This window comes from Miniopterus natalensis, chromosome 4 (genome assembly GCF_054644295.1).
Source record: "Miniopterus natalensis isolate mMinNat1 chromosome 4, mMinNat1.hap1, whole genome shotgun sequence".
NCBI lineage: Eukaryota > Metazoa > Chordata > Mammalia > Chiroptera > Miniopteridae > Miniopterus > Miniopterus natalensis.
This window is the reverse complement of record NC_142084.1, coordinates 53,245,521-53,272,694: the sequence shown is the minus strand read 5'-3', so window position 1 is coordinate 53,272,694 and position 27,174 is coordinate 53,245,521. Positions and strand designations below refer to the sequence as shown.

The 27,174-nt window shown below is 34.3% G+C and overlaps 1 protein-coding gene across 1 annotated transcript in view; it reads left to right on the top strand.

Moving 5' to 3' along the window:
- Nucleotides 1-27,174, top strand: part of LOC107527531 (putative ATP-dependent RNA helicase DDX60) — a 78,975-nt gene that overhangs the window by 48,661 nt on the left and 3,140 nt on the right. Inside the window, 15 exon segments of the mRNA XM_016200308.2 lie at nt 816-925; nt 1,025-1,129; nt 1,708-1,833; nt 5,451-5,578; nt 7,194-7,352; nt 8,658-8,802; nt 10,718-10,870; nt 13,149-13,253; nt 13,880-14,080; nt 14,475-14,579; nt 14,722-14,866; nt 16,599-16,720; nt 19,517-19,664; nt 21,996-22,138; nt 23,602-23,753. Of these exon segments, the coding sequence (XP_016055794.2) occupies nt 816-925; nt 1,025-1,129; nt 1,708-1,833; nt 5,451-5,578; nt 7,194-7,352; nt 8,658-8,802; nt 10,718-10,870; nt 13,149-13,253; nt 13,880-14,080; nt 14,475-14,579; nt 14,722-14,866; nt 16,599-16,720; nt 19,517-19,664; nt 21,996-22,138; nt 23,602-23,753 (2,047 nt within the window).

Genomic DNA, 27,174 nt, shown 5'->3' with positions numbered 1-27,174 from the left:
TATATATAAAACATATATATATATTTGTTTTTAATCCATACAATGCTGTCTTTTATATGTACTCCAAATATTTTACTACTGAATTAATGAGTGTTGCTACATGTCATATACTCATGGCTGTTTTCATGAGAATTCTATGAAGTAGTATTAAAATTGTATAAATCCCTAGAATTACAATAGAAAACAGACTCTGCTTTTCTGGAGCTTAAATTTTAATGTGGACATAGAGATTAAACAAGATGAATAGTAAAGAAAAGAAAATAGATAGCATGTTAGGTAATGGTAAGTGCTAAGAAAAAAAATTAAACCCAGTGTAATATTAATAGAGGTAGTTAGAATATCAGTTTCTTCGATTAAAGAAAATGAACAGAAAAAAAAAGAAGACACATATTCTTTCTTTGCCCTGGTAATATTATTCTTAAAGATAGAGAGATAATATAATAATAATAATAATAGTGATATCCACTGTCCCTAATTCATTGTGTGTCTATATATCCATTGATCTATCCCATACCCCATTACACAAAGACATGCTTTACAAAATTACATAGAGAAATAAATTAGAAAATCATAATTAAATACTAGAAATGATGATACGATATAATTGAAGATTAAGACCAGGAAGAAAAGTAAAGCACAAATATGCAGTATAGATACATTGATTCCTCTTTCAAAGTTCTTCCCAGTGCACAGCACTGTTTCTAATTTTTGGCAATGGGCTCTTTCTAGATCTGCTTATAATTGTAAAATTATAATTAGGTGATTGTTTTGAAAACAAACAGATCTTGATGATCATTTCAATCCTATGCTTACAGTATGGTACAAAGAGCGATACAATGATCTAGAGAAGTACGTGTGTTCCCTAAAGGATGATGACTTTATCATTGAACACTATCACCCATGTGCTGCACTTACAGTCAACCATGTAAGTATCAACCACTTGGGAAGATGAGAATGTATCCAGATTGTTAAAAATATGTATATGGAATATAAAATTAATTATTTTGTATTTTATGGGTTTTAGATAAAGAAATATGGAATCCCTTTAGACCTTGGATTTTCTCCAAGGGAAAGCATACTGCTTTATGATGCAATGGTACACATTTGGCCAGAATGGAAAAGAAAGCAGGTGTGTGATTTTATACTCTCTACAGCTGATATCTCTAATACTTTGGCTATGGCACTCCCTCAGTGATGAGCAAATTCATGAATGGTATTTATTCTGGTTTAGATAAATGCAGTATAGTTTATTGTTAAGAATTTAGACTCCAGAGCCACGGTGCTCCAGAATTGGGCAAATTAGTTAAATTTCTTTATTATTCCTACCAAAAAATATTTACTTTGTTGGTTTGTTATGAAGATTAACTTAATTTTTATTTGTAAAATGCTTAGAATAGTGCCTTGTCATGGTAAATATATATGTGTGTGTGTGTGTGTGTGTGTGTATGAAAACAAACATTTTAGAAATTTTTATTTCTTTTACCTCTAAAGCTAACTGCAATATTAAAAACATTTATGTGTTAGTATGTTCTAATGAAAACAAAATAATATGCAACCATTACATAGAGAACAGAACTGTTGGCCTATCTGCAGTGAACTCTGTAACTGAATGTGGATGCCTGCTTGGGAGATTTCCTTCATGATGGTGTATATGGAAAACTCTAGAAAGGATGAGGAACTTCATTTTTCTTGGTATTTGTTTTCAAGGAGCTAGAACCTGAAGAATTCAGCTGCTTCAAAAATAAAATAGTCATTATGAAGGCAGATGCCAAGAAATATGAAGAGGAACTGAAAAAGGAAATAATTCATTGGATTCAGCTGGACCCAAGCAAGGTCATTAAAACCATTTAGGATTTCTTTAAATTTAAGATTAACATGAAATGGATCTGACTTCTTCATTTAGGTTCAAGAGAGCCACTCGTAAAGCTCTCGAGGATTTGAAGATGAATACCTTATTGCCATGCTTTGCTATTCTGGCTGATATTCAGTTGGCTAGATGTGGGAAAATGGAAAGAATCATTACTTGAGCTCCAGCTTGGACAGCCCACATATGTTGGTACCATAACTTTCCTGAGTCTCAAGTTGGGCTATTGCTTTTCATAGAAGATAAGACTTCTCTGATTTCTGATACTACTGGGTAATTGCCCTAATTTTCTTCTCTAATATTTCTCTAAGGAAGACCTTTTGTCTATTTACTTATTTGAATAGGTGAACACCCAGTTTCTTTCTATTGCCAACAAATTGGATAGATAAAAGAAATTACAAATATTGTTTAATTTATCTTACTTACTGTAAGTTCTATTCTTTGACTTTACTTTTTTTTGATGATAAAATCCTGATGATATTTTATGTCCTGAAAATGGGTACTACAATTTTTCCATGATACAAGCAGTGGCACATGTTCATAGTTAGCCAGGGCTGATTCACCAGACAGTAAAAAGGAAAGGGATCTGGTCAAACTCACTTACATATACTGGCATGTAATATCAAACAATCTTAACTGCTTTGGGCCCAAGGTCATGGTTAAGATGTGATCACTTCTTGATCAGCATGGTTCAGGTAATGGAAGCAGAATTTCAACCCATCCCTATATTTTTTTAAATTTATCTTTATTATTGAAAGTATTACAGATGTCCTCCTTTTTCCCCCCATTGATCACCTCTACCCAGCATCCACACCTGCCCCCCCCCAAGCCTTCTCCACAGTATTGTCTGTGTGCATGGGTTATGCATATATGCATATAAATTCTTTGATTAATCTCTCCCCACCCACTCCTCCAACCCCACCTTCCCTTTGAGTTTCATCAGTCTGCTCCATGCCTATTTTCTGTATTCTCTTTCCATGTGGCAAGGAACCCATGTTTTAATTTTTTCAATTTAATTGCACACTGACTTGGGCAGACTACCTGGCCTGCAATCTGAAAACCACCTAGTGTCAAGAATTGCTACTATATTAAATAGAGGTTTTCAAAACTAGCTGCTTATACAAAAATGCAGCTTATTAAAAATTCTGATTTGATTGGCTTTGTGTGGGGCCAGGGCACTGGAATTTTAAAACAAAATTTTAGGAAATTTTAATGTGCAGACATGCTTGAGAATCTTTGGTCTATGATTGCTATTCTCTGGCTTTTTAAAACACTGGGATATATAGATACCAGCCTAGATCAAAATTAATTTTACTTAGCCCTCTTGACTTACCATATTTTAGGAGGTGGAAAATATCTAAACTCTAATTAGTTCCATCTAATATACTCTCCAGTAGGCACAAGTGATATATTTCTTTCCCTTCGAGCTTAAGACATGCCTAGTGCCAATAAGCTGTGCCATTCATAACATGAAAATCCTCTTCTCATTTATTGTATTCTGTCTAGTAATTTTTGTTAACATTTTATATTCTTTTCACCTAAAATTTTACTTTTATACATTTATTTTTCTTATTTTTTTTAATTTCAGATATCTTGTTTAAAATATTACTTATAGACAGGTGCAGTATATATATGTATGTGCGTGTGTGTACCAGTTGAATGAGTAAATGAATAAAATTATCTCTCAATTTTATTTTTTACCAGGCATCCTTTGGTACAGTACACTAAATTCTGCTTTTAGTTGATATTTATGTGGCTAGCTTTTCCCCTTGTTATATAATTTTATTCTATATTCATTATTTTTAATTAAAGGCTGGTTGTAAATATTGCCTTATCCCAATTATTTTACTAGATAAAACTGTAGTTGTTTTGCTTTTTTAGTTATATTATTTCTTTGTGGTTTGATATGGCTTTGATTAATGTTAAAATTACACACCGATGCAGATGTCAACATTTTTTTCAATTATGAATTGAGATACCTCTCAGCAGATACTTAACAAGTCTTAGTTTACATACTTTAACAGTCAGTAACAATTTTTTCCTTTGTTGGTATCTGTAATGATTTCTTGTTTTTCTGAAGTTCCTGGAAGGCTGTTTATTGTAGGTCTCATGGTTTAAAATTTCTTTTTTTTCTTCATTTTCCTTTGTATCTTTTCCTACCCTAGTTAATTCCCCCCCCCCCCCCCATGTCTCTTCCTCTTTTGGCTCTCTTGACACCGAATCTATTTATTTATATTTTTCAGAACTTCTTATTCTGGAGTTATTGATCTACTTCCAAGTCCAATATCTATGTAATCTCTTCTTTTTATCTGGGATAATTTTATTTCTTCTTGAGAAGGGGTCATATTTCCCTTGTTCCTTATATGTTGTTATTTTGGGGGATTGTTATTTTTGGACCATGAATGTTATATTGTGGAGATTCTGTATTGTGTTATAGTCCCCTGAAGAGTGCTGTTTTGTTTTTGTTTGTAATTTTATTTTAAGGGGCAATTATAACTTAAACTCATCTACTTTTTTTCAAAATATTGGGCAACAGTGTCATAAAAGAAGCAACCCTCCTCATTTAAAGGCAGAGAAAGCTTCACCACAGCAATTTTCTTTAATATTCTGCTTCCTCTACTGAAGCTAGAGCTATTGAGGCCTGGTGGGGGTCCTCGCAGGCCATAGGCCCAGGCCAGGGAACAGTGAATCACCAGGCTCTTTGTGGAGTGGATTAACCTCTACCTTATAATAGTTGCAAATGGCTCTCTGAGGTGTTTCTTCAGGGCAAATCAACTGATGGAGTGAAAGAAATGAGAGAAAGGAGCAGAGCTTGTTCAACTTTTTTTTCTTCAAAATTTTTTATAATGTATTTATTTACGACATATAAATTGAGTAATTAAACAAAACAAAAAGATAAGGAAACATGGTATATATAGTTTGGAAAACTGGAAGAGCTCCCCTAGTGTTTTATTTTTCCTTGAGCTTATATTGAACTACACACCGCTCTAATCCCAACATGTACAGATGACCTGGTTTAATAGTTGATTTATTGTGTCTCTCATGGCTGGGTTCCTAAATACCTGGGGCGTTAGCTGAATTCTTTTACATAATTGTATTTGTTTGCATTTCTTAGTTTTTCCAGGACAACCACGGTTTGCACCTGTTGTTTTTATAGCCTCCTCAGCCCTTCACTTTTAATTTTAATTTGATGATGAATATGAATGACCATATAATATCTGATTCATAGTGGCAGAATTTGAGTAATGTTGACTCTGTGTTAAAGTCCTACTTACTGTACCCTGTGCTCACCCCATTAATGACCAACATCAATTGGTAACAATCTCTGTCCCCTTCCATAAACACCATGTCCTGATACTACATAGACATGATTACAGTATTATGGAAGTATATCATTCAAGTTTTCTCATATAATTTTATTTAAAAATGTGCATGATTTAGATATAATTTCTAACTTACTCCATGAAAATGCACTAAGCCTTACCAATTTGATTTTCATTCTCAAATGTTAGCTGGTTGTATCATCTTTTTTTCACTATCACAAGTATCTTATGACTTATCTTTTACTTATGATAATTTTATTCAGGTGAATCAGTTGTTGAATTACCTTAAGCCTCAAACTTTTGACAGTCCAGAAAGTGAAAAGCGAAGAATGTTTCCTAATTTTGTGGAAAAACTTAAAGAAATGAATAGGCTGCCTGCAATATTTTTTTCGTAAGTAACATTAGCATTATACTTAAGATTGTATGCATTTGAAGACTTTGAAAAACAATAATTGAGGAAGAATATATATAACCTTTGATTCATATTAGTAGACTTTTAAGAATTTTTAAAAAAATCCTCACCAGAGGATATGTTTTTATTGATTCTAGAGTAAGAGGAAGGGAAAGAGAGAGAAACATCAATGTGAGAGAGAAACATCGATTTATTGCATCCCATATGCTCCCTGACTGGGGATCAAATACACAACCTAGAAATGTTATTCCCTGACTGGGAATTCAACCCACGACCTTTTTTGGTACACAGAATGATGCCCCAAACCAACTGAGCCATCCAGCCAGTACAAATTTTGAGGAATTTTTAACTCTATGTTGAAGTCATGCTTAAAATACCAAGCTGGGTATAGGATGAGAGGAAGGAACACCTCTCACTAAATTATACTTCAAATCTAATTGTATAGTTGAGTGCTGCAGAATTTCTGGCCCATTAGTTATTAGAAAAGTTCTATATGTCATCAAAGTAAGATAAGGAAAAAAGGATAAGCTAGAGTGTGCATTTGCCAAAAGAGAGCACGTACACTCGCACGCATGCGTAACATATACAAGCATAGGACCTTGCTGTAGTAGTTGTTCTGTAGGTTGTTTGCAAAAGTGGTTACATCTAAACTCTTCACAAAAAAGGAACATCTTCATTCTGCTAGTTTCATTTTTCCTAGTTTTCCCTTCAGAGCATTAAAAGAAAAGTGAGCTGGGGCTTAGTACCAACATCAAATAATTAGCAGCCATGTTTTCATTATACTTAAAATAATGACTTTCCTTTGAGAAATATTTAATCAATCTAAATAGATGAAATGAGCTCACATCAGTTCATTTCACTTTGCACCTGGGTACTAAGCCCAGGACTCAGGGATGCAGAAACAACCTGTGACATTGACTGCCCTTAAGGATTGATATTATTGGAAGAGTGGTTGTATATGACCTTGAAAAGAGTTAGATTCAATAGTTGAGCTGGTCAGTAAATAAACAGTTATGTAATGTTTCAGTATTCAAGGCATTCTTTAGGTGTTAATAATGAACATGAGGAGATATTTGTCACTTCTGGGAACATAGGAGAAAACACTAAATTATTAATTGTAAAGCATAGCCTGTCCCTCAACAGGCTTTAAATTGTAGATTTAAATTTGCCTGTCCCTCAACAGGCTTTAAATTGTAGATTTAAATTGTAGATTTTATTAAAATCTACAATTTAAATAAATATGTGACAAAGACATTAGGTGCGTCAGAGTTTAGTGGGAAGAGAAAACAATGGCTAGGGTGGTTAAAGACGCTTTTACAAAGGGTGGGGTCTCAAAGTGTAGATGTTCTAGACGAGGGGGAGAGGAGAGGAAACCTAGATCTAATTTATTCAGTTCCATTTGAAACAAAGCAAGATCTCCAAAGCAAACAAACACATTAAAGGTAGATTATGAATAAAACGTATATGATTATATATATAATCTACCTCTCTAATATATGAAATATATCTATAAGATATATATGAGATGTATCTAAGATATATGAGATATATAAGATTGATATGAACATGCAATTCTCATATATTTTTAATTTAGATTTAACATTCACTCAGTGGAATTATCAGCCTCACGACTTCTTACTAATTTGATAAGCAAACAAATTGCTCATAATGATCCAAATTCTGAAAGGGAGAAGAGAATTTTGAACAAAAAACTATGGAAAGCAAGAAAGTCTCAAAAAAGAAACATTGCTGCGTGAGTATTTTTACTTGAGTTGTAGAATTTTAAATGTTTAATAAAATGTATGAGTGTTCAACTGTTTTTATAATTTAAACCTGTTTTCTAAGGTGATGATGTACTTTTTTTCTCTTTTTATGACAAATTGAGTTAATTTAATTATACTTCACTTTTGGGAGGACATCCAAGAGAGGATTTTTTGTGTTTAATAATTATGCAATAGTTTACAATAATCTTATTCATTATACTAGTTTCTTTCCTTTTTCTTAGAAATGTAAGTTATAGATTTATTTTTTAGAAATTGCAAGTTTGCAAATTTTCTAAAAGTAAATTGTTTAGACATATAGCTATTAGAATACCTAATAGCTAATGAGTTAGACCAAGTTCACTAACACATTGTCTTTTAATATAACACAGGAAATATGATTTTTATATATTTATGTCTTTGTCTTAACATAAAGTATACAAATATGTAAAGAAATGGCTCTATTTTTTGTTTCATTCTAATGTACAAATTAATCTGGAAAACATGATATATGAATTTTGTTACATAACTTTGTTTGATAATAGTTACACAAGTCTTACCCTCACTCAGGATTCTTTTCTAGCATTTGTCCTTACCTACTCTTGAGAGAAATAATAACCATAATGCAATAAATTATTCTTTTCTGGTTCTTGCAGGTATATTTCTGAGATTGAGTGATCATATAAAATAGGATTGGGTCTTAAAAGAATGAAATTTCAGATAGGATGGCTGATACAAGTCTATTCTAATGGTCCAGCAGACTGGTCACCCTGCCTCTGTATGTCATTTCACCCAAGCAATGACTTATTGAGAAGTATTCTCATATAGCTCTCAAGGCTAATTTTGGCACATACAGAAAATCAATTACAGCATATGTTAAAAAGAAGAGAGCCTGGCAGATAAAAAATTTTCTACACTTTTTCAACTATAAAGAATTTGCATTTGTGTGCAGTTATTAGAAAAATTGAATTTTTCCATCAAATTTAATGTAAAAAATATTGTCCTACTGTATATGCAAAACAAATTAAGATTTGGTTGGCATGAGATATGGGAGAGGTGCAGAGGTTTTCCAATTTTGTGTTAGATGCATTTTAATGCATATATTTAAAGTATACTTAAATGGTAAACTGATATAGAGACAATTGAGGTCATTAAGGCCTGATGAAAATTCTCTAATAGGGCATTGTGTTTGGGGTTTGAATTACCTGGCATTTATATACATAACCTCAAACTTAAAAGAAATAAAGAACATGCTATAGTCAATATACTTACTCATTTCCCTAATTTTTTATATTCAGTTTCTTTAATTCAGATTCAGGTGCTAGAATTAACAGAATCATTTTATTGTCAGCTGAAATAAAGGAAATTAAAAGAAACCTTAAGAAGCATTATCAAGTTCCTCCAGACTGTACTTTTACTGACCGTACAGTTGTGGATTATCAGGTAAGAGAAAAGAAACAAGGATATATACAAGTGTGTGTACAGATTTGATAGGGCTGCTGTAAGAAAGAACCACAAAGCGAGTGGCTTAATTAATAGGAATTGATTTTCTCCCAGTTCTGGAGAGTAGAAGTCTGAGATGTTGATGGGGTCAATTCCTTCTGAGGGCTATGAAGGAACGATCTGTTCCAAGTCTTTCTCCTCGGCTTGCAGGTGGCCATCTTTTTTCTCTGTCTTCTTATCATCTTCCCCTTTATGTGTCTGTGTTCAAATTTCCTCTTCTTGTAAGGACACTAGTCAGACTAGATGAGGGCCCAACCTAATGACCCTATCTCCAAAAACAGTGACATCTTGAGGTACTGGGGGTTAAGACCTTGACATGAGAATCTTTGGAGGAACACAGGTTAGCACATAAAAGTGTATGTAGTATCTATACTGTAATATGGAATTTATAAAACACAACATACTTAATCTAAATTAATCTTGAAACAATAAATGGGAGACTAAAGTTGGAGGCTGCAGAAATTAACTTGTGTGGGTTTATACAGTTATTAAAAGCAACTCGAAGATTTGTGCCAAAGTATAACTCCAATATTTATTAAGCTGTCTTTATTAATTGAAATTCATTATAACTATTCCTTTATGTAGACAGATATATGAATATTACATGTAAAAATCTTTTTTTTTGAGCTATAGACTTCAACAACAACTTGCTAAAAGAACATCAACGTCATATTTGCCTGTCTTCTGAAAAATTTCCCTTGTCTGTTTTTTACCTACCTTGTACCTATTTCTTCAAACTGGAAACTGGGGAGTTGTGATTGTCTTCTACTTCTCCCTAATGCCACAGCTCCTTCAGAAACTTAACTCTGGAACATGGACAGACACTCTATAAACAATGGTTGCTCATAAAATGCTTGCTGGTTGACCTAGTTGTTCATGTAGTAGTCAGAGAAATGTGGTTATTACGTGTTTATGCTTTTTTTCTTTCCTGAAGTTATAGCAGAGGGGGAGAAAGAGAGGTGGACTGAGAGAAAAAGGGAGAAAAAAGAGAAAAGAGAAAAAAAAGAAGAAACAATAACAGTGACAAACAGACAAATGCACAGAAATAAACACAGGCAGTTTCAGAGAGAGAGAAAGGAAAACAGGGGAGAGGCAGAGGGAGAGAGACAGAGAAAGACTGGGAGAGAAAGAAAGAGAGGGAGAGAGAGAGAGAAAGGAAGTGATGCTCACAAAGATAATGCAGAGAAAAGATAGGAAGACACAGAGAAAGGAAGAGAGTGAGAGAACTACAAACACTGGTCATACACGACTGGAGGTGATAATAAAAAAGAAACTCAGTAAGTTAGATTTGAATTAACAGCAAAAATAAAACAAAATGGGGGTGGTAGCAAGTCAGACTAAGCTGAGAATTTAGGCTGGAAAGCGTTGGGTACTGGCCACAGGGTACTTGGGTTCCTCACCCACCTCTGATCCTTTCCCTTCAGCGTTTCCTCATCTCCCCAGGGTGAGCTGGAGCCCTTAGTTCTTTTGAGCTATAGCAGTGATTAAACCCTTGGGACCAAGGCTAGGCCTCAACCACTCAGTGGGTCTGGGAAAGAAAATGGGGTGCATGTTCCTAATAAAGAAGTGGATGAAGAAAGGATCACCACATATAAGGTTGGGTTGCATTTGCTTGTATCAAACAGATATCAAGCTTTGAATGTCAGGTACTGTGAAACCATTCTACTACAATACCACATGATGGGCATTTTGTAGTTGAAATAGGCTTTGGATTCTGGCCTAAATCACAACTCTTTTTAGAAGTGTGCCCAACTCTGCATTGATTTCGAAACAACCTTTTAACGTGCCATCATTGTTCAGTTGAAGGATAAATGCTTTAATCTGATCCTGCAAACTCTTTGCTTGGCTATTTCAGACTTTAGCAAAGATCTTACGCAGACTGCGAGGAACAAGACAAGCCCACAAACTGCACTGTCTGTTAAGGCGGGGCATTGGATATCATCACGGTTCGATGGTCTTTAAACAAAGACAAGTTGTAGAGATGCTTTTCAGACTGAAGCATGTCAAGGTTGGTGAACTTTGAGGACAACTTTCCTAAAAGCAGTGCCTTCATTCCTTTGGCCTGAGTAGGAGGAAGAAATGTACCCTGACAGCATGCAGGAGAGTCACTCCATCTCCCTCCCTCCCCTTAATCCCTCCACTTGGAGGGATGTGCTGCTAATATTTTAGCATATTGTATTCTGTTCTTTTAAATATTTTTACATAATTCATAAATAATGTATATGCAATTAGGGATCCTTTCTACTATGCCTAATAGTATATAATTCTATTATTAATTAGCATTACATAATAAACATTTTTTCAGTGCATCGTAATGTACATATACTGTATATAATAATTCATTTAAACATTCTGCTAATGTTCAGATTTTTTGTTTATAAACATATATCATCATTTCTGATTATTGATGGGATCAGCTGATTCTGCAAAGTGAAATAACTGTTTCAAAGAGCAAAAGTAATTTTCAGGTTCTTATATGCAATGCACCCAATTTCCCATATTAAAAATCTTGCATTAGTATGGTACATTTGTTATAATGAACTAACTAATATTGATACACTTTTATTAACTAAAGTTTATTCAGACTTCCAGTTATTCCTCTAATGCCCCTTTTCTCTTCCACGATTGCATCTAGGATGCACCATTTTATTTGTCAGATCTCTGTAGGCTGTCTTGGCTGTGATAGTTTCTCAGGTTTACCTTGTTTTGAAGATCTTGGTGGTTGTGAGGATAATTGATCAGATTATTTTGTAGAATATTACTCAGGATTTTTACTCATGTTTCTCTCATGATCACATGTGTTTCTTGAAGGAAGGCCATTACAGAGGTAATATGTCATTCTCATCATATTATATTAGGGTTATAGACTGTGGGCATGACATCACTATGGATGTTAATCTTCAGCACCTGGCTGAGATCATATTTGTAGACTTTTCCACTATAAAGTTACCTTTTAACCTCATTTTCCATACTGCCCTCCTTGGAAGGAAGTCACTATGCATAGTCCACACTTAAGGAGTAGGTAGCTCAGTTACACTTGACCTCCTTATAGTTAGAGTATCTACATAAAATTATTTATAATTCCTCTGTACAAGAGCTATGTCTCTTCTCTCTCATTTATTTATATATCCAGCATTTATATCAGTGTGGACACAGGGATGTTTAATTTATGCCTTGGATTATAATTCAATGCTACTTTACTTGTTTTCTTGTTCAAATTGTTGCCGTTTTGGCAACTGGGAGCTCTTTCACTTGCTTCCTGTAACACTTTGGCATACCTCCATCATTGTGAGTTGTTTGCTCTTGAGCACTTCCTTGCTTTCTGACAAAGTAAGATGCTTACTCATCCTGTATATTTCTTGCCCCCGTCTTAAGTAAGTCATGTCTCCAAAGGTCCCTGATTTCTTTTAGACTAAGCCTGAGAAACCACTACAACCAAGAAGAGTCAAAGGAGACATGCCTATCAAATGTAATGTGATACCAGGGGTACATACAGAAGAAGGACATTAGGCAAAAACTAAGAAAATTGAAAGAAAGTATGAACTTTAGTTAATAATAATATATCAATAAATTGTAACAAACGTACAGGACCTTTTAAGATGTTAATCATAGAGGAAACTGGGTGCAGAGTATAGAAACTGTACTGTCTTTGCAGATTTCTGTAAATCTAAGAGCTCTAAAAGTAAAGCCTATTAGCAATGTGTTCTATACAGGCATTAAAATATGTGTTCTGCAGGTACAGACTTCAGTGTTCTGTGAGGCTTCTTAACTTAAATCTGTATTACTGGTAACTTTTTTTTTACCTTCTATCAATTATTGAGAGTAGAATTACTGAGAATAGAAAGTGTTAAAAATCTCTCATTCTTAATGTAAATATTTCTGTTTCTCTTTGTAGTTCTGCTAGATTCACTTTATATGTTTTAATATGTACTATACTGTGTAAGAAAATGGCATTTCGGGAGAGTCAGTGATCGGCTGCCGCCACTGGAGATCTAGCCCGAAACCCTGGCACATGCCCTGATCGGGAATCAAACCCTGACCTCCTGGTTCATGGGTCACTGCTCAGCCACTGAGCCATGCTAGGAAAATCTTTCCTAATGCTTCTTTTATCATTTTTAATTTTTGGTGACATTGGCTTCCAATTGGAGTTTTAATTTAAAAAAAAATGATTCCAGGGGCTTTAATCTACTCAATATTTAAAGACTAAGCATACATTTATGTATTCTATGTTAAATTATTTATTATTTATTTACTTATTCATTTATTTATTTACCTTTGACCCTTAGGTGGTAACAGCTACCTCCACCCTTGCTTTGGGAATTAATATGCCATGTAAATCTGTTGTTTTTACGGAAGATTCTGTTTTTTTGGATGCCTTGAACTTTCGACAGGTATTTTATACAACCTGCCTGTGTTACATTTGCACACATAAGGGTTGGGAACATCTATTCAGTAAGCCAAAATAAAACCACATTTATTTGAAAACATTTGGAAACTAACACAATATTTTAAAATGGGTTCCAGATATATGACATTGTATGAATATGAATACATTTAAAGACACTTTGAGCACTTATTGACTAGCTAAGTGGGTTAGTTTACTTGGGAATATTCCTGCTTTGGTAAATATTATTGAACTTGAGCAAAAATAATATGAAGAAGAGGTAACCACATCTTCTGAGAACCCAAAGGTGCCAAGAATCTACAATTATAATTTGAATGTCTACAGTATTCTCAATTCATTCTAGTTTCTGGAAATACATTATTAAGTATGTGAGATCTTAAAACTCATGATCTTAAAACATAGACATTACTAAAAAAACAAACACACTTTGACAATATATTTGTAAAATAAAATAATATTTTAAACTTTGCTAAAGTTAATATACCAAGCAACAAAACCTCTTTTGAGATTTTTGAAGGTTTAATGTTTCACAAGGTATAAGTACATTAGACATTAACCACTTACAGACAAGATTTGAAGTGATTTAAAAGCGTTATGTGATCATCTCCATAGATGTCTGGTCGTGCAGGAAGACGTGGAGAGGATCTTATAGGAAATGTATTCTTCTATGGTATTCCATTACCGAAGATAGAAAGGCTCCTAAAGTCAAATGTGCCCAAACTAAAGGGTCAATTTCCTCTAAGCATAACCTTGGTTCTCAGACTCATGCTTTTAGTTGCTAAAGCAGAGGACAAGGAGGATGCCAAAGCAAAGGTACGCTGTTTCGCATTATTTAAATTACTTAAATAAATATAATCACTTAAGCTCAATTTTGTAAGTTATATAAATTACATAAGCTGAAGGAAATAAGATAACAATGTGTGGTAAATAAACTCCTGAAACATTTAATTCTGCTTTATAAATGCCCTTATTCAGCTCAAAAACATGCTTTTAACTTGCATGCTTTCAAACATTTGGAAAATTAAGCAATATTCAATGCCTAATTAAAAATATAAAAATTTTATCATATATGATATGTAGTACATAAGTAGATATAACATCCTGTTCTATAATAGAAATGTTTAGTTGTCCTTTGTATATTACATTTGGAAGATACACTATAAAATGTGCTTAATATCTAACTGGATATTTCGATATATATATGTAGGCATTATCGATCCTCCAACATTCATTGATGTCCTTCAAGCAACCGAAGATCAATTGCATGTTAAAGTTTTACTTTATATATTCTTTGCAATTCTTGATCAGAGAGGTAAGAATTAAACCTATTTCCACCAAATTAAGGTGTTAGTACACATGTTTAACTCCATTGTACTAAAATGTATTAACAATTTCTTTGTTTGATATTGCTGAGATCTGGAGACTAAGGTTAACATGTTAAAATTAATTTATAGGAATACCTGAATCAAGAATGTATTCCCATTGGATATTCTGGTCTTGTGTCACATTTGCACTACCATGAACCTGCAAACTTTGTTTTAGTAAGCTTGCTGAAGAAACGTTTATTTCACAAGTTGTGTATTCCAATGAAGAAAAAAGGTAAGCAAATACTCCTTTCCCAAACGTTCACTCATTAAATTGTGCATACAAACACACACACAGACTGCATGTGTAGTTACATCTATCCACATATTCCCCAGAATGGATGGTGTAACTTTCTAACTGCATTGTCTCTTAATGTATTTTGAACATTTTTAAATTTTATATCCACTATATATATGTTTATAAAAATATTATTAATGTATGCATGGTATATTTGTAAGTACTATAAATATTCTAATGACCATTTAATGTACTTTACATTAAAAAGAAACCCTTAGAGTAATAAATACTATTCTTTTAGAATCACAAGGCATTTTTAATGTATATATATCAGTTGAAATAAATTGCAATAATATATGTAAAACCACTAATTTATCCTTTTTATATCTGGTCATTGATATGAAAAACAGGCCTCTTTTTGATATCTTCACATTTAGGTCCTAATCATTAGCTGTATCATAATAAAATATAAAAGTGACAGTTCAAAAATCACATATAAACTATAGGAATATATTGGCATCACAGTGTTGTCCTCTGTAATGATTTCCTTTTTTAAATCATAAATTATTTTTCCCTTTTTCATAACTTTAACATGAAGAAATTTAATTTTCTATGGAGAGAAATAAAGTGATATGTTCTAAATTCAAATGAACTAATTAATATCCCATTGTTCACTTTATTTTCAGTAAATTACCAACTTTTGTTAAAAGAACATTCAAAATAACAAAAATATTATATGATATACCTTAGAACTATTAATATATCTAACCATAAAGCTTTTAATCCATTACTAATCTATCTTTTCATGAAAGGATCATAGAAAATAATCATCGCTAAATTTTACTTATTTTATAAATATTGTGAGTAATGTATCACAATGTTAAAGGAATAAAAAAAGCTGAAAAAATTTTTTCCATAATTCTATCAGTATGAACACATCAATTTGAGGTGTTTTTTGTTTGCTTGTTTGCTTGGAGTCTGGGAGCTTCACTCTTATTGCTCTGCATTTCTCCAGGAGTTGAGACAGTTGCAGCTTGTTTCCAAGTTCTCACATGAGTGGCTACCAGTGTGGGCATGGCACTCTGTTAGATACGGTGGCCAATTAAAAATAGGGAATCAGACATAGGGTTCCCCTGGAGATTTAGTGCCTAAAACACTGCAAGAATTTAAGCATATGGAAATGTAGGAAACAAATATTCCAAGGAGAGAAATATCAGGAACATAGCAATAGGAGTAGTCGTGAGCTTTTTATGGATTGTAATGTATGCCAAAGACAGAATGGGGACAGGTTAACATTTGGCCTCGAGTGGCAGATAAGGAATTTGGAAAGAAGCATAAGGCCTTCATTCCTTAGCAGGTTTTGAAGCGAGGTGGGAAAATTGAGTGGAACAAAGCGGCAAAGGGAAGGTTTGGAGCCCATCATGGAACCCAGGGCAATTCCAAAACTAAAGGCCAGATGTCTGTTCTTTTTTCATTTTTATTCCTACAGCTAAGAATGGATCCAAGGATACCAAGAGTCTCTGCTAGTAGGAGGTCAATTAGTCTGCATTATTATAAAGTAATATTATAATTTGTTTAAAGATTCACCAAGTATCTGGAAAGTGACATTTTCAAATGTGTCTTACCTTGAAATTTTAAGCTCAGGTATTAAGAACTGGCTCAGTATAGTTCTAAAATGATGAATTTTGTTCTCTAAAGTTTTGAAACTTAAACTCCTTATTTTAAACAGGCCCAAAGAGCTTTTCTAAGGAAGTGATGGAAACTTTAGTGGTGGTGTTAGCCAATCTTTTCGGAAGACGATATCTTCCTCCCTGTGTGAAAAACTTTAAAAAGAAATTTTCACATTCAGTGGTAAGAAAAAATATATATACCATAACTTTGTAATTTTATGTAAAATTTTTCCATTATAACATGCAATGCAATTGTATTTTCCCAATAACAAAGCTTTGCTGTCATTTACTAGAGTTACCTCTTAATCATGTGTCAGTCAGTTCTTGGTATATACAGTGACTTCTCAGCTGAGGTTTTCAGCTTGAGGTCTTGTTTAAAACCAGAAAACTCTATTCCTGTTAGAGGTTTTTAGCATGTGAGTAACATAGGATTTTTTATTACAATGAAGATTACCTAAATCATTACATTTAATGGTGAAATAATGGCCACAGTAACATTTAATTTGAAACGCGAAGACATGAATGCTCAGTTTAACAGCCATTGGAAATTATTGTTCTGGGAATTGTACTCATTGCCAAATGACAGGAAATTAAAAATATGATATAATTATGGGAAAGGTAAGCATAGCAAACATGAAGTACAGTAATGGAATTTAAAGCCAGATAGATTCCTGGACTCCTTCTGAGCTCTGCTACTTAACACATAGGTGGCCTTAAGCAAATTTCTTTATCCCAATCTGTTACTTATTTGTAAATTGGGAATCATAATAGTACCTACTTCAAAGGATTGCTATGAAGATTGAATTAATTAACATATGCAAAGTGCTTAGCACTTAGGAAGCATTCAACAAGCGTTAGCTCTTATTTTCATGTACAGAAGAAATGACTAGTTATTTAAAAAGCCAAAATGATCAACAGAAAAATGATTACGATTAATGAGTTTAATAAGTCTTCATGTGCAAAAGAGATGTAATGAAATATATAGCTTTTTCATGTACTGAAGTTATGAAAAAATAAAATGTAAAATAATCCTACCAATAGTAAAAAATGGATATTAACAAGATACTATAGTTTACTTGTTAATATGACAAAAATTGCAATTGACAGTTATGTTGACAGTAAATAGATATATCCTTTAAAATATTCTTTAATGTAGTATTTTTACTTCTTAGAATTTATAATAATGATATAACCAAAACAGAAATTAAAATGATGTAAAAATCTTTTATTAGTTTCCTTAAGCAGCTATAACAAAGCGCCAAAAACTAGGTGGCTTAAACAACAAAAATGCTGCCTCCGTTCTGGAGGCTGCAAGTCTAAGCAGGTTGGATTACCTCTAAAGACAGGGAAAAATCTGTTTCATGCCTCGCTTCTAGCTTCTGGTTCTTTGGCATTCCTTGACTTGTAGACACATCACCCTAATTTCTACCTTCATGTTCACAAGGCATTCTCCCTGTGTTCCTGTCTCTGTGTCCAAATTTCCCCTTTTTATAAGGATACCAGTCATATTGGATTAGGGCCCATCCTATTCTAGTATGACCTCATCTTAACTAATTACATCTGCAATGACCCTATTTTCTAATAAGGTTACATTCTGAACCTTAGGATTTCAACATACAATGTTTTGTGGGACACAATTCAAACCATAACATATCATGATTATTTATAATTGAAAACTGGATGCCACCTATATATCCAACAAAAAGTGAATGGTTAAATGAATTTTAGCAAACCTCTATGTGGTATTATTATGTAGCTACTAGAATTCATCTTCTCAAATAATATTCCATGACCTCAGAAAATACTCCAGATATAACATTGAGTATAATCTTTAGGCAGAAAAGAAACAGAATACTACAAAAAATTTTGTACGTAAAAGACTGAAAGGAAATACTATACAGCCAAATCTTTATAACCTATCTTCCTGGGCGGTAGTGTTGCCAGAGGAAATAGGATTCTTCCACAGTATCGCAGGAAATGCATTTCAGAGATGCACACACAGGAGGAGTTGAGGTATAAGTGGAAAGATTTATTGGAGCGAAAACAAAGGACTGCCACCAGGCGCACCACGCCCAGGGGCTCATCCACGACCAGGTGGCTCCGCTCCTTCTCGCTGTAGAAGTCTAGCCTCTGGGTCCGCAGACCCAGACCCGTCCCCACGAGGGCCAGGACCCAGAGCTGCCAGGCCATGGGCCCAGCACCCAAGGCTCCAGGGGTCCAGCGCAGCCCCTGTGCTCGTGGGGCCGGCGGTTGGCCTGTGCGGCTGCCGAAGGGATCTCGTGGGTGCTGCTGAGCCTGGCCTTGGTGGAGCTTTGACTGTGCTTCCTTGGGCTTGGGCGAGAGCAGGCTTCCTTCCACTAACCAACCTCTTTCTCGGACCTTCCCGGGGCTGAGTTGGAGCCTCTCCCTATCCAGTCTTTCTCCTGGGTCTTCCGGGGTTTCCTGCCCTTACCCTATCTGATTTTCCCAGGCTAGACTCCTGGGAAAGGTCCCCATGTTGGCTCCTACTGCTCGTGCCCCCAAGTTCTGCTTCGTCATCTGGCCTCTACCGCACTTGTGCCCAGCAAGGGAATGTCCCCCTGCTCATCCCGCCACCCTGTAACCCAGCTGCTCCCTGCCTACTGGGGCCAGGGGGAGAGAGAGTAGGGGGGAGGTCGGGGGTAATGTCCCTTTCCCCAGGGATGCGGCTGTCCCCTGGGGTGCCTGTGAAGCTGTAGCTTCCTAGTTAATCAGGCTTGGCCAGTTTTGCTCCCTTCTTTGTTAATACCTAATTAGCTACCTATAGGAAGAGTAAGATCACAGGTGATTTTAGTGTTTGTGTTTATACTTTTACAAATAATAGAATTTATACTTCAAATATTTTTTTCATCCAGACTTTTAACTGTATTATGACCCTGTGTTTCACAGACTTTGGTAATCTTCTGCCTTTTTTTTTTTTTTTTTTTAATTTACACTTGTCTAATTCATTGTTTCCTAGGTAATTCTAGATGATCTTCCCAAGGAATTTGCCGAAGTGGTAGAGGAACACAACAACAGAATTCAAGAGAATTTTGGCTCCTTCCTCCTAACGATTTCTAAGTTGGCTGACATGAGGAAAGAATACCAACTACCTCTCTCAGAAATTGGTAAGATTGGGAATGTGCTTAAAGAGAACGTGGAGTCAATACAAGGAAACAAATGTAGATGTATTGAGATAAAACTAAACTTTACAAAATAAGGACAAATTATTGCAAAAAGGAGACTAGCATAATCCTTCAGATCCATGCTGTGGAAATTATATACTGAAAACATTATTTGGAATTACCTAGGCCACCATAAATTTGATTTGACACCAAATACTTAAAATAGTTCTCTATTTCCGGGTGTCATTATAAGCTGGTCTAAATTTATTCTAAAATATCTCCTTTCCTGTTGATGCTATTTTTAGTAGATATTGATGCTCGTAGCTAAACTTTCAAATTTGAATAACTTTAGAAACATAAGAAAAAGAATATTGCCATGTTTATTAGTGGTCATCAGTATGTTATACTTCCTTGAGTACCATGGGGCACATTAAAGAAGGTAAGGCTTTGCCCATGCCTTTGAGGAAAGGACAGGACAGATGGAAAATAAAAATATAAGAAAAATTCAGTAATGTATGCCAGATAAAATAAAGGGATTGGAAGTAGAGAATACACCCAGTGCCCCCAAATGGAAAGACAGAAGGATTGAGAGCTAAGAGGAAAATGGGAAGGTGACATAATTTTGGATTACATTAAACCACAAAGTTTATGATAATTTGCTATATAAGCATTAAGAAACTAATATAATTTCTTATAAGTGACATGTGAATAAATAATACTGACAAATAATAGGTGTAATTTTTCCTAAGTTTTTAAAAAATTGAGGTGAAATTCATATATGTAATATACAATTATATACTTTCCAAGTACTGTATACAATTCATTAGCATTTGGTGCACTAAAGTGATGTGCAATTACCACCTCTAATTAAAACAAATAATGCCAAATAATTATAACTGTTAAAAATTGCAAGGTTACTTATTAATAAATCCTAGTCATAAATTTTAATTTTGCAGGCTTGAAAGTCAAGCATTAAGCACTTGCATTTGTCTCCTAAACTTGGGATCCACCGAACAATGTACAAGGGAGTAATATGGATAAAGCTAAATTAGAAAACATAGCTTCCGTCTACAGTCAAATGTGTTTCATGAAACAGCCCTGAGTGAGGTTGCACTTGTCTGTCCCCCAAATGAAACAGCAATGCCCTTTTCTTGTATTTCTATCCTCTAAGTTACCACATATAATAGAGAAAATAGGATGTATCTCCTTAGTAATCAGGTGGACCTTAAGCAGAGATGGAAAGACAAATGGAAAAGGACTGACAGAAAGACTGACAGAGACAGACACAGAGAAGTGTGCGTGGGAAAGGCAGGGATACAGAGAGGAATAAATAGAGTCACACAGAGAGAGAGGGAGGAGAGAGAGGTAGAAAGAGAAAGAGACAAACACATAAACAGAAAGACAGGAGAGAGACAAAGAGAGTGAGACAGGAAATAGACAATAATCGAGAAAAACAAAAAAGAACAAACAGGACAGACGAAATGAGGCAGAGAGAACAGAAGAGAGGCAGCGAGTCAGTCAAAGAGAAACAACGAGACAAACTGAAACCAAGAGTGTTATCGTCACAGAATTAAGTGGGAGAAGGAAGAAACAGAGGAAGGTAGAGGGAAGAGAGACTATAGATAGGTAGGTGATAGATAGATATAGATAGATCCAGAGAGGTGGCAGGGAACCATTTGAGAGGGACATGGCAACAGCTCCGTTCCCAGCTCACCACCCAGGCCGGAGGGGCCGTGAGTGAGTTCCACAAAACCTCCAGATGTTCCTCTCCTGCTTTTGCCTCCGGCTCCGTGAAGTGGGAATTTTCTCCCTTCTGCCGGAGTATGAGGAATAGTGTCAGTGTAAGAAAGTGGGCATGATGTCCATTTTAATTCTATTGTGAGTGCAGTTTTTATAGTTCCATAGGATCTTGAGAGGAATTAACTGATAATTAAATTCATTCCAAAGGACAGGTGGATGGCGCTGGGGTTTGACCTGGGCTCCTCAGATCCACTAGTGTGCAAGGAAGCATGTTTTCTAGTTTGTCAATAGTGTCTTTCTAATTTCTGAGTGGATAGACATGGGGTTCTCCAATTGGATCAACTGATAACTACAAATAATGGAACCACTAGCAGATGCCAGAATGATTTTCATTTATGAAGGTCTTCTCAGTGATCATGCGGCAATACACCCCCTAAGCTTTCCTCTTAAATGCTTTTGTTAAAAAAAAAGACTTCAACCATTTGTTTATACTAATGGTATAAACAAGTATGATTTATTTTAAATTATTTGGTTTAATAGGAGAGCAGTGTTCAATCACTTTCTTATCTGATTTTTTATTTGATTTCTTGTTAGACTTTTCAGGTAAAGAATGTGAAGACTCTGAACTGGTCTCTCACTTGATGCCTGGGACTGAGAGCAGAACTGCTGTCTCCCCATTTGCTTGCCTGTCCAATATAACGGATCGGGATTTATTTAATATTGATGTGGTCAATGATGTATGTAATTTCGCTGTGAAACTTTCTTTTATCCTGTTTATCATTTAAGAGAAATAATTTTATGTGATTATAATACTAGCTAAGAGTCCAGTAAAACAAAGCCCTCTTATTCATAGTCTAGAATGAACAAAATAGCACTTTTCACTGAAGTGGGAAACATTTCTCTCTCGCTCTCTCTTTTTACTGCGTAAGTAGTTTTAAAATAGAAACACTGAGTTAGATAATAAAAAGAATGTGATTCTCTCAGTTAATCATCACGTATGAATTATGTTATCTTACTTTTGTGACTCACTATAGTTTAAGCCTTTGGCACTCCAGGTGTACACCAGAGACCAGCAACATCAGTATCACCGGCTAGAAATGAGGAATCGCGGGAACTATCTCAGAACAACTGAGTACAAACTACACATTAACATGAAACAGGCTCACAGATGCGGACAGCAGACCCATGGGGGCCAGACTGGAGGGGGTTTGGGGGATGGGTGTAAAAGGTGAAGGGATTGAGAAGCACAGATTGGTAGTTATAAAATAGCCATGGGGATGTAAAGTACAGCGTAGGGAATACAGTCAGAAATAACTATGTGCCAGATGGGTGCTGGAAGTATCCAGGGGAACAGTTTGTAAAGTATAGGATTGTCTAACCACTATACTGTGTACCCCAAACTAATACAAAATAATACTGAATGTAAACTGTAATTGGAAAAAAATTAAAAAAAAAAAATAGAAAAAAAAAGCAAAACATTAGAGGAGCCCTGCTTTAAACCAATTTGTGTTTGCTTCATTTTTGTGAGCCCTGCACCTAAAAATGGTGCTTAGAACAGAGCAGAAACTCAATACATATGTATTAAGCACTTAAATTTTCAAAACTGACACAGGAGCTGCTTCTTTTACTGCTCTACAAAGTTGGGAGTCATGGGACTGCCAGTCCTACCTGGGCCCCTGACAGCTTATCCATAGCATGTTGGCGGAAATGAATTCCAAAGACTGTGATTATATTATTGGCCAAAATCAGTGGCTTATATCCTGGGGGAAAAAATAGATGTGTGTGGAAAAAAGATCAAGCACTACTATTTTTATGTGTAGCTGATAACAATATAAGTTTATAAGCCCTTAAAGATCTTTTCAGGAAAAATGATTTTTTAAAAAATATTTGTAGTATATTTCCAAGGTTGTAAAAGTGACTATCTCTCCTAATTCTGAATAAATTAGATATATCATTTTTGCGATATCAAAAATAGTTTTAATATTGTGAACATTGATGCTTTTACTGACATTATTTGGTCACTTATGTTAAAGTTTGCAGAACCTTAATACACCAAGCATTTGACAATGTTTTATTAAAATATATTGGGTTTTTGTTTCAGTTAGCTGGATGTAATGAACCACAATAATCAAATTTTATAATAGATTGAGGCATATCTCAAAACAAATGCTAACAGTCTAAAAATCTCTGCATTCCTCAGGCTATGTTACGAACAATTGATGTCCATGTTAAAAACATTCCTTTCCTTTGGTTGAATAAATATGATACGCATGGAAGGAAGTGTCCTTTGAATGGTTATGTATTGAACTTCTACAAAAACCGCTCCCTGTCAGGACTCACTTTGGATAACTGGTATGACTTTTTCTATTTAAACATTCTTTATAGACATATATGTGTTCATGTGATTAATGTTTATTTTGCTGTGGCTCTGTAACTTATGAGGAAAATTTAAGATGCAGTAATTTAAGAAGAGTCATGAAGATGCACTTTACTTGGAACTATTTTAAAATGCTACTTATTATTCTTATTGTTGAGGGGAAGTTCAGATAACATAAAATTAACTGTAGGAAAGAGAACAATTTGGCAACATTTGGTACATTCATAATGTTGTGGGACAATCACCCCTCTCTAGCTGCTAAACATTTTCCTTAACCCAAGGATAAAATCTGTACCCATTGCACAGTAACTCCCTTTCTCCCTTCCCCCATCCTCTGGCAACTACCAGTCTGTTCTCTGTCTCTATGGATTTACCTCATCTGAATATTTAAAGTAAATGAAATCATATGTGACCTTTTATGTCTGACTTCTCTCGTTATAACATTTCATCGTTGTAGCATTATCAGTATTTCACTCCTGTTTACAGCTGAGTATTATTCCATATATATATATGTATATATATATATAATTTTTTTATCGAGGTGATTAGTATTTTGGGTTGTTTCAACTTTTGGTTATTGTGAATAGTACTGCTATGAATATGCATGTACATGTATTTGTTTGAGTACTTGTTTTTAATTCTTTTGGGTATATTTTTAAGAGTAGGATTGCTGGGTCATATAATAACTCTATATTTAACTTTTTGAGAAACGATTGAAATATTTTCCACAGCAGTTGAACTGTTTTATGTTATCACTGGCAATGTGCAAGGTTTCTTTTTTCTCCATAATCTCGCCACACTTGTTATTTTCATTTGTTAAACAAGTAGAGCCATTGTAGTGGGTGTGGAGTGATATATATCTCACTGTGCTTTTGATTTGCATTTCCCTATACACTGATGGTGTTGAGCATCTTTCATCTTTTCATTTTATAAAAAGATGTATATATTCTTTGGAGAAATGTCTATTCAATTTTTTTGCCCATTTTTTGTGTCGTTTTTCTTTTTGTTCTTGAGTTGTAGAAGCTGTTTATAATTTTGGATAATAGACTTATCAGATATATGTTTTATAAATATTTTCTCCTTTTCTGTAAGTTACCTTTTCATTTCCTCGCTAGTGTCTTTTGATATGCAAGTTTTTAATATTGATAAAGTCTAATCTTTTTTTCTGTTGCTTATGTTTTTGGTGTCATATCTAAAAATCCATTCACAAATTCAAGGTCATGAATATTTATCTCTAGGTTTTCTTCTAAGAGTGTTAAAGTTTTAGCTCTTATATTAAGGTAGTTAATTTATTTTCAAATAAATTTTGTTATATGTTATGCGATAAGGTCCATTTCACTCATTTGCATGTGGGTGTACAGTTGTCCTAGCACCATTTTCTGAATTCTTTCCCCGCTGAATGGCCTTGACACTTGGTCAAAGACCAGTTGACCATAGGTATTGGGTTTGTTTCTGAACTCTTGAGTCTATTCCATTAGTATATAGGTCCATCTGTAAGCTAGCACCACGCTGTTTTGATTGCTATGGATTTTGCACTAGGTCAGTGTGAGTCTTCAAGTTTTCTTCTTTGTATTTAATATTCTGTCAGCTATTCAAGGACGTTTGCAATTCTATACGGATTTGAGGGTTGTCTTTTCCACTTCTGCAATAAAGCCTGGACATTTTGAAAGGCGTTGTAATGAATCTATAGAGTACTTTGGCTAATATTGTCATATTAACAGTAATAAGTCTTTCAATTCATAAACCTAAGATGTATTTCCATTTTTTAGGTCTTCTTTAATTTTTTTCAGCCATGTTGTCATTTTCAGTTTACAAGTCTTTAACCTCTTTGGTTAAATTTATCTCTAGGATTTTATTTTTTAGATGCTGTTGTAATTGGACTTTTTTCCTTAATATCCTTTTCAGAAAGTAACTTGCTTGCATATAGAAACACAACTGATTTTTTGAATATTGAGCTTATATTCTACAACTTTAAAAAATTGTTTACTATGTCTAATAGTTATTTTGTGGATTCTTCAGGATTCTCTATATATGGAATCAAGTCATCTCTGAATAGAGAGAGTTTTATTTCTTCTCTTCCAAGTTGGCAATTTGGATGCTTTTTTCCCCCCCTTCTTTTTACCTAATTGCTCTGGCTAGTACTTCCAGTAAAATGTTGAAAAGCACTGGTAAAAGCAGATATCCTTGTTTTTCCTGATCTTAGGAAAAAGTTTTCAGTCTATTATCATCATGATGTTAGCTATGGGATTTTCCATAAATTTCCTTTATAATGATAAGGAAATCCCCTTGTATTCCTAGTTTTGATGGGTGTTTTTATTATGAAAGTATTTTTTCCAAGTGCTTATTCTGCATTAATTGTGGTGATCCTGTGGCTTTTCTCCTTTATTCTATTAATATGGTGTACTACGTTGATTTTCTTATGTTATATTTTTTGCAATCCGGGGATAAATTTCACTAAGTCATAGTGTGCAATCTTCTAAATATGCTGCAGGATTCAGTTTGCTGGCATTTTTTCAAGAATTTTTGCATCTATATTCATAAGGGGTATTGGTCTGTAGTTTCCTTTTCTTGTAATATCTTAGTTTGGTTTCAGTATCAGGGTAACATAGGCCTCATAAAATGAGTTAGGAAGATTGGTGTTAATTATTCTTTAAATGGTTGAATTCACCAGTTAAGCCAACTGGTCTGGACTTTTTTTTTGTTGGGAAGTTTTTGATAACTGATTCATCTTCTTGTTATAAGTTTTATTAGCTTTCCTATTTATTTTAAATAAGTTTTGCTAATTTGTGTATTTCTAGGAATTTGCCCACTTCATCTAGATTATCCAGTATTTTGGTGTAGAGTTAGTTGTTCATAGTACTCTTAAATACAATTCTCCCCCCCCCCCATAGCATAGATAATAATATCTCTGTGTTTATTCTTGATTTTATTTATTCACATCTTTCTTTTTTCCTTTGTCAGTGTAGCTAAAGGTTTATCAATTTTGTTGATCTTTTCTGAAATCCAACTTTTGTTTCATTGATTCTCTTTATTAGTTTTCTATTCTCTATTTCATTTATCACCACACTGATGATCCTTTTTATTTCCTTTCCCCTGCTAACTTAGGTTTTAGATCACTCTTCTTTTTCTGGCTCCTTAAGATGGAACTATAGGTTGTTGATTTTAGGTCTTTTATATTTTTCAATGTAGGCATTGACTGGTGTAAATTTCCTTCTGAGCACTGCTTTCTCTGTATCCCATAAGTTTTGGTATATTGTGCTTTCACTGTTATTTGTTTCTGTTTTCTAATTTTTCTGTGATTTCTTCTTTGACCGATTGTTTGTCTGCTGTTTAATTTCCATATATTTGTCAATTTTCCAGTTGACCTTCTTTTAGTGATTTGTAGCATCATTTCAT